Source organism: Electrona antarctica (genome assembly GCF_951216825.1).
Source record: "Electrona antarctica genome assembly, chromosome: 11".
Lineage (NCBI taxonomy): Eukaryota > Metazoa > Chordata > Actinopteri > Myctophiformes > Myctophidae > Electrona > Electrona antarctica.
The window spans coordinates 28,537,539-28,546,168 of record NC_136792.1 but is presented as its reverse complement, the minus strand read 5'-3'; the positions used below and the strand labels follow the sequence as shown (position 1 = coordinate 28,546,168).

Genomic DNA, 8,630 nt, shown 5'->3' with positions numbered 1-8,630 from the left:
GGTGCGTTCCACATTGTTAGCAAAATTAATTTAGTCCCTTGTTTGTGCCGAATCTGGGTTGCACATGGTTTGTTGAACTCCCTCTGGTGTTGTGGGTGTGGACTTTGTTGACATTAAGGAAGTATTTAGACAGGTACATCATTACATGGGTATCTTGGTGGTGTATCGAATCTTGTGGACCAGACCCATTGCAAGATGCTATACTGTACTCTGTCGCCAACCCTAAGCCATTCCAGCCTGTCAAAGTGGGCAGGGGTGAGGTAGTAGTAGCCTGACCAGTTTGTTTTGGGAAGTCTGGAGCCTTGTTTTAAGGGCCTTTGAGGTGCTGTGGTACCAAGAGGTGCATGCATAGTCGAAGAAACCTTGTACGAGGGTTCCTGTTAGGGTCTTCAAGGTGTTTTTGTTGACCAGTGAGGAGATCCTGTAAAGGAATCTTGTTCTTTTGTTGACTTTTTTTGATTACGTTGGTGGCCATTTTATCACCGAAAAATTTGCCTCCAGGATGGAACCTAGGTAGGTAATTTCAACTTTTCGTGTGATAATATTGTCACCCACTCTAACCATGATGGCTGATGGCTACTGCTGTAGGGCAAGGTCCTCATCCACTTCCACTCCAATGATTTTTAAGGCCTTTTTTGGATTATGTCTATAGCTACCTAGGAGTGGTCCTGCCTCAAAGCAGACCAGAGGTAGAAAACTGTCGTTCCCTGATGTCATCGCTAGGGACACATGCATCAGTAAGCAGGGACTGGGGATGGCAATGAAGGACCGGAAAGTCTGGCGTGGCATTGTGAAATCCATGATCTCAACCGTCGAAAAATGATGATGATGAGGAGTCATGAGATGCATTCATCTAGGCTATTTAAAGGTGTAGTGAAACGGAAATGGTGGGCATTTTATTTTGAAGTTTCAGCCGGTTTCAGCTTGAAACGCTGGATCTGAAGTTTCTGAACCAATCGGAGCGTCGCATCCCTCCAGGCTATGGGAGAGGAAGTCTCTCACGTGCAGTGTCATTTGTAAACAAAAGTGACAGAGAGACGTGGGAAAAGGCCAGCTGATTATTTCTCACCTATACACAACCTATATACATATTTTAGCGTGATAATTAAGTTTAAAACGAGTAATACACTGTCTGGATGTCATCTTGAATGAGATTAAAAACGGAGTAGTTCTTTAATGATGACAATGAAGCATTGAAGCATGGGAACCAAACTGGTGAGCTTCATTGTTATTGGCTTTTATCGATGTGGGCCTCGACACGTCATCACGCAGAACGTTTCCGTTTTCAGGAAGTAATTAAAAAACATTTTTTATGGACTTTTGATATAAAAACACCAAATGAGAATTTGCCCATTTGGCATCCTATGTAGGCCCATATGATGACCACGGATATGGTCTAAAAGTGTGAAAAACTTATTTTTCATTTCACTATAACTTTAATTTTCCTGACGTGGGTTTTGTAGATGTTGGCCCTGCCTTTAGCATCAAGCTTGTTGGCCACCTTGTGCAGTGCTCCAAGACGTTGTCCAGTGTTTGCAGATGTTGGACAGATTTAAATTTACTACATAATGCGTAGGGACAGTCAAACAAGGAGGAAAGCTTATATAGTAGCCTACCGGTAATAAAATGTTCTGGGGAAAGACTCTACTCATGACTCTCATTCTGAGATGAATATCCCCTTAAGAATATCCGTGCTGAAGAAATCTCATTATTGTTCACTCATGTGTTCACCTCCCCACCAGAGCTACAGCACCGTGTGGAAAGGAAAGTGCAGCACCACCCACATCACACTGTTAAGTCTCCCTGTCATCTACCCCTACCACTTTGAACTCACTATAGGGACATTATTAGACAAACTGTGACCTAAGGCAATACTTTCTTTCACACATGTATTCTTTGTTATATAGCCTGCAGGGTTTGTACTAATAATGATAATATGCAGCTGACATTAGAGCATCCTAATTACTCCCCACTGTAGGCAGCTTCAAAGACAGAAGCAGAACAAAATACCCCTCTTAGTAGTACAGAAGGTCAAATGGCAAATGTCATAAGAAACTCGCATTTTAGAGTCAGTGCCAAAATGCCATAACATCCTTAAAGGAGTAGTTCACCGAAAAAATGACTTCTTTCATATCGTTCACACCCCATGAAGCCTTGAATTCATGGATTCTTTTTTGTCTTCTCACATTCCTAAGCCAATAATTTGATGAGCGGTGGTCTCTCTGGTAGGATACCGCCTCCATGATAACTGCTCTGCCGGTCATCAAATTATTGGCTTATAGGAATGCGACAAAAATAAAGAAATCCATGATTTCAAAGCTTCATGGGGTGTGTAATCGATTGAAAACATTTAATTAACTATTCTTTTAAACACAAATGTCCCCCTTTATGTCTCTTTTTATCTGTCTTCTTTATTACTTTTTTGCTCTGTGTGTGTGTGTGTGCGTGTGCGTGTGCGTGCGTGCGTGCGTGCGTGCGTGCGTGCGTGCGTGCGTGCGTGCGTGCGTGCGTGCGTGTTCAAAGGTGTAACCTGATGTGAAACGAACTGGGACTCAGCTGCCTCTTCACATCACTGAAGGCTCAGTGAGGCTCAGTCAGGCATGACATTGTATTTCTACACGAAAAACAGCTCATGTCTCTTTCCATTATGTTCAGATTTTCGTTCCAGTTTCTTGTTATTGCCATTACCTCCTGTGCATAAGATATGTTCTCATTCCATTGATCAGAGGCCCCAGGGAGATGACTCTTATCTGACAACTGGTGTTATGAGGAAGGCAGCACATATATCAGCCAGCGGGGTCTCTCTGAAGAGAGCTATATGGGATGGTTGGTGTGATGATAGATGGTTGAAGGCTCTGGGCTATGGAAAAGTATGTGTGATTATGTCTCGTAAATAATAGGTGTTACTTGCACAGGAGCTGTATTGAGCTTTGTGAAGTGCTTGACTTTTATGCTTGACTTTTAATATATCTCTGGTGATATAGTGGTCTTTGAGTGTGATCTAATTTTAGGCTGTGGTTACTTATTATACATCTTTTGATGTGGTTGTACTTGTACTGTAATCTGTCGTCTCTTCTGCTAAGATGTTTGGAATGGTTGGATTGTAAGAGTAGCTGAATTGTTATACTGTAGGTCTTAAAGAAGTTGCAGTTCATAGAGAATGAATATGTTAAGTGTCAGATCCGCAAGACCTATGTCCTCTGGGTCAGGGTTAGGGTTTGTGGCACGGTGTCTCCTGTGCTGGGGTACCTTTCCCACGGTATCTAATCAAACACAGTGTAGTCTCATACCAGGTTCTATGTCCCTGCCTGTGCTACAGAAGACTGGGGACATCATCTTAGGGGGGCTCTTTTCTCTTCATGACTCGGTATTAGAGCCCAATCTGTCTTTCACTTCTGTGCCTCGACCCATACACTGCACTGGGTAAGTTTTGTAGTCTTCATAGGTGCATACTTAACCCATTAAAACCGGGGAAGCATCTGTGTCATTTTAGATTTTAGCGTTGGCTATTCAAAAATAATGTGAGATCTACTGATTTAGAAGGCTTTTGTAGAATCAGCCTCAGGTCTTCTTAATGGGTTAACTTGGAGCTCATAGCCTACAGTTGAAGAGAACTTCATTTGTGCCACAAATATTGGCTTCCAATGTGTTTAACAGAAAAGCAGGGGGTATCTCCAGTAATTTTAGCTAGCATTAGCGTTAGATTATTCTAATTATTCTAAGTTTTATGTAACCTCTTGTGTAATAATTTGTCTTCGTAAAAGATTAAATTTTCGGACCTTCCGCTGGATGCAGACAATGATCTTTGCCATTGAGGAGATCAACAAAGACAGGACACTCCTTCCCAATATCACGCTGGGCTATAAGATCTATGATTCATGCAGTATGCCCTACCAGGCTCTGAAGGCTGCCATGGAGCTAATGGGCACTGAGGAGCCATTAGAGATGCAGAGAGTGAATCAAGACAATGGCAGTTGTCATGGCACCGTGCCAGTGGTGATAGGGGACGGTGGCTCAACACAGTCCCTGGTTGTAGCTCGATTTCTGGGAGTCTTCAATGTGCCACAGGTGAGACTTTTTAAATCAAGATTTATTTATTTTTTAATAAAATGCGTAAGAGTTAAATGTAAAATGTCAGGTACATATCATTTACAGTACTGTACATTTCAACAGTAGAGCACCACAGGTGAGGCTGTCATAGTTGCAAGGCATTACTGTGACAGGCATTACTAACTAATTCGCTTCCGAGTCTTGATTCTCCACGCCAGTTATGTGACCTTCTAAATAGAATATTCTGTCATGTTTTAAGAAAAACAATCATTTTCTCTCTTTTAGATCAGCTATTTCTCTAGCTGTGCCTGTCTAAGTAATAAGAAAGATTTCCCTGCCTTCTTAAGGACTATGCCCAGTGACTTCTTTCAGGTTAGCTCACAGCCTCACATACTGTAATGGCCCAACACAGTACCTGCATGCAGCATGTCCTATGGGAAGAGAACACAAACACATCTCTTTCTCTAGGTGGACGCTTTAGTACAGCTTGTCAATCATTTTGCCTGGACCTGGGTGGGTGTGGTTGCAGGAGATGATGACTATGGCCGTGGTGGAGCGCACATATTTGCTGAAGAGGTAGTTCTTCACTGCAATGTTTTTTTATAGATGTATGTTGTCTTGCAATCAATATTTTTATTTTAGAGATTCAGTATTATTTTTTAATACTTGCAGTGAAATATTTGTATCATCTTTCCCTGTTTCTAAGGTTAAAAAGATTGGTGCTTGTATTGCGCTCTATGAGATCATTCCTAAAAACCATGCAAAGGCAACAATGACAGCTATTGTGTCCAGGATCCGCTCCTCTGGGGCTCGAGTAATACTGGTGTTTGCTGTGGAGCAAGATGCTGTAGCATTGTTTAAAGAAGTACACAGGCATGCAGCTTTTTCCTTATATAAGCCTCCTTAACAGCACAAATGTATCATGAGAGAGCGCTCATAGCTAATAATAACACTTTGTTCTATCACTATTATTGCTATTATTGCTTTAAATGTTGTCCTCTGTATCGTTTCAGTGGAAAGCACCGCATTCTCATTGGTACTGCAGTGAAACGATCCTCATGTTGTTTGTAGGCAGAGGTTGACGGGGATACAGTGGCTGGCTAGTGAGGCTTGGAGCACTGCCTCCGTCCTCTCCACCCCCACCCGGTACCAACACATACTCCAGGGCTCTATGGGCTTTGCTATCCGCCGAGCTGACATTCCTGGGCTGCAAGACTTCCTACTTGGCCTGCGTCCCTCACACCCAGAGGCCATTGAGGATCCCTTTTTGATCCCCTTCTGGGAGCAGGTGTTTGGATGCACTCTGAGTAGGGGAGCTGTAGTTCAGGAGGTCCTAGGTGGGAGAAAACCTTTGTGTTCTGGAACAGAGGAGCTGGTCAATGTGGAGAACATCTACTCAGACGTATCCCAGCTAAGGATCTCCTACAATGTGTACAAGGCTGTGTATGCTATTGTCCATGCACTTAAAGCCATGAGAAGCTGCAAGAAAAGGACAGAGCCATTTCCACTGCAGACTTGTCCGGATTTGGACACCATACAGCCATGGCAGGTACCCAGTCTACCCACATGCTTTCAGAATGAATGCATTGCATTGTATTGTGTTATTTTTATTTATGTATGCCGGTCTTTCGCTCCATAGCTGCTTCATTACCTGAAACAGGTTAAATACATCAACTCATTTGGTGATGAGACCAAATTTGATGAGAATGGAGACCCTGTGGCAATGTATGACCTGGTTAATTGGCAGCAGAGATCAGATGGGGTCATGGAGTTCATCACCATTGGGAAGTTTGACGCGACCACAACTGTGGACAAGAAGAAACTCCATATCCAGGAGGAGAAAGTTGTATGGAACAGCAACAAGACTGAAGTAAGGATCTCAGTAGAATGACAAGAAATACGTGTGTACATGCACTCCATCATGAACGCATTAGAGTCTAATGTATGGGTGAGCTTTAGGGTCTATTGGTGTGGGCAAGTTGGGCAACCCCCTCTTCTTGATCTATCAGGTGATCAGATTGGGCTATTGGGGTGATCAACTGAGTTGAAAAACAACCATTATTAACCATTTATGGTTTGATGTGCAGAAGAAGTTTTTCCCCATTGTTAAAAAAAAAAGGTTGCCCACCCTAGTCTATTAGAATGAATCTATAATAATAATCTGCCTTTACATTAGTGCATTTATTACATGGCTAGGTTGAATATTAGATTCTGATTGGTCAATTGCTGAATTCAGCAGTGTGTTATTTCTTGATAATGACTGCTTGGCTCTATAGAACACTCTCTAATCAAAGGTTCAGAGCCCCTGCTCATATACATTTGCTCTGCTTGATTTTGTGCTGTATCATGACAGCCATGTGAACAAACACACCATTTAATTTACATTGCTCTCAAGAAAACATTTGAAGCGAGAAATAGATAATGCAGTAACTGAAATAAAACACTTTCAGAGGAGACCATGTATGTCCGCCCAGGCACAACACTTATGGAATACTTTCATTACCGTAAGCAAGGAAATGCTTAGTTTTGTTGTTACTTTTGGGGCAATTAATGTATTTATTAAGCAGCCGTGTAATAAGCGGGATAATATACGCTGTTCCTATAGTTGTTGTTTAGAAATAAGTTTAACCCCCTTCAGGATGATTAAACACCTCGGCTTACGCCTCTGTGTTTAATCATTCTGTTGGCGTATATCATCCCTTGCGTGTATGTGTGCATGCATTGTAATTAGTGTAGTGTGTTCCCTTCAGGTCCCCTTGTCAGTATGCAGCAGCATTTGTCCTCCGGGCACTCGGAAGGCCATCAAACCTAACCACCCTATTTGCTGCCATGATTGTGTGGTCTGCACAGCTGGGGAGATTAGCAATCAGACTGGTGAGGGAATTGGCTTGATGCACAAACTGTGTTTTGGAGGCTATGAATTTACAAATACTGAATGTTACCTGTCCTTCCATCAGATGCCATAGAGTGCATGCGCTGCCTGTCAGAGTTCTGGTCCAATGCGGAAAAGACTCTCTGCATCCCTAAACAAGTGGATTTCCTCTCCTTCCACGACACTATGGGCAGCACACTGCTTGCTGTGGCCCTTCTTGGTTCCTTCTGCACCTGCATGGTCATCTCCATTTTATTCTGTCACAGAAACACCCCCATTGTCAGGGCCAACAACTCTGAGCTTAGTTTCCTGCTGTTGTTCTCCCTGACTCTGTGTTTCCTGTGTTCTCTGACCTTCATTGGCCGTCCCTCAGAGTGGTCCTGTATGCTGCGACACACAGCATTTGGGATCACTTTTGTTCTCTGCATCTCTTGTGTTCTGGGGAAAACTATAGTGGTGTTAATGGCCTTCAGGGCAACACTGCCAGGCAGTAATGTCATGAAATGGTTTGGGCCGGCACAGCAAAAGGCAAGTATTGCCCTGTGCACATTGGTTCAGGTAAGGATGTGAAGACAGCTATTTTGAGAGACATAAAAAGACAAAATAAAGCATTGCTGATGCGATTGAGATTTGTAAACAAATATTGTTAACAAAATTATGTTTCTCCTCAGGTAGTCATTTGTTCGGTATGGCTAGCCGTTGCTCCCCCTACGCCACACCGCCTGATGCCACGGGAGAGTGCCGTTATCATACTCCTGTGTCATGAGGGTTCAGCCCTTGCTTTTTCTCTGGTTCTGGGTTACATTGCTCTGCTGGCCTGCCTCTGTCTACTATTGGCCTTCCTGGCTAGGGAACTCCCTGGCAACTTCAATGAGGCCAAACTCATCACATTCAGCATGCTGATCTTCTGTGCTGTGTGGGTGGCCTTTGTCCCCGCTTATGTTAGCTCTCCAGGGAAGTACTCGACAGCGACTGAGGTGTTTGCCATTCTGGCCTCTAGTTACGGGCTATTGGTCTGCATCTTTGCTCCCAAGTGTTACATAATCCTGCTGAGGCCAGAGAAGAACACCAAGAAACACCTGATGTCCAAGATGTAAAAGTTCTAGTACACCATCTTCATTCATAATATTCTGTGCATTCCTCTCAAAAAGATATGCAGCCTTTAAAACTGATGTTTCTGTGTGAATCTGTGTCATGGTGTAATGTTTTTCATGCAGCAAACATCGCCCACATCAATAAAAGGTGAAATAGTTCCAGAAATCTGCCTAGATCTAAGTCCATTAAAAATAATAAAATGTGAACTCTAAATATGAACACACTATACCTGTATTTCTGACTGTTTACCACAGGATGGTGTTAGTGTACTGTTGATATTATCCTTGATATTCATCATTGCTCTCTCTCTCTCCTCCAAACTGTGAATTTTCTCTGCAAAGATTGCTATAAGCAGATAATTCACAAATCAATATTTGCAAATAATCCAAACCTGAGTCAAGTTTATTCTCAAATAGGCTACACCCCCTGCTTCCGACAGTGACTGTTTTATCTTGCTGAAGCTCGATCATAATATCCATAATCCATTTGTCAACTCTTAGACTCCAGGCTTTTGCACTAAATCTAATATAACAGCAAAGATCTTCCATTATGGGTGTCCCCAGCACAAAATATTGTGACTACAAGCATGGCGCTTACCCTGATCTTGTGCTTT

At 42.8% G+C, this 8,630-nt stretch overlaps 1 protein-coding gene across 1 annotated transcript; it reads left to right on the top strand.

Annotated features, from left to right (window-relative positions):
- Nucleotides 1-3,292: 3,292 nt before the first annotated feature.
- Nucleotides 3,293-8,196, top strand: LOC306932579 (extracellular calcium-sensing receptor-like). Its single transcript, XM_079514430.1, has 10 exons — nucleotides 3,293-3,423; nucleotides 3,765-4,068; nucleotides 4,336-4,422; nucleotides 4,519-4,626; nucleotides 4,757-4,923; nucleotides 5,122-5,599; nucleotides 5,690-5,920; nucleotides 6,801-6,924; nucleotides 7,008-7,480; nucleotides 7,594-8,196. The coding sequence occupies exons 1-10, from the start codon at nucleotides 3,299-3,301 to the stop codon at nucleotides 8,017-8,019; spliced, it is 2,523 nt and encodes an 840-aa protein (XP_079370556.1). The 5' UTR covers nucleotides 3,293-3,298; the 3' UTR covers nucleotides 8,020-8,196.
- The last annotated feature ends 434 nt before the right edge of the window (nucleotides 8,197-8,630 follow it).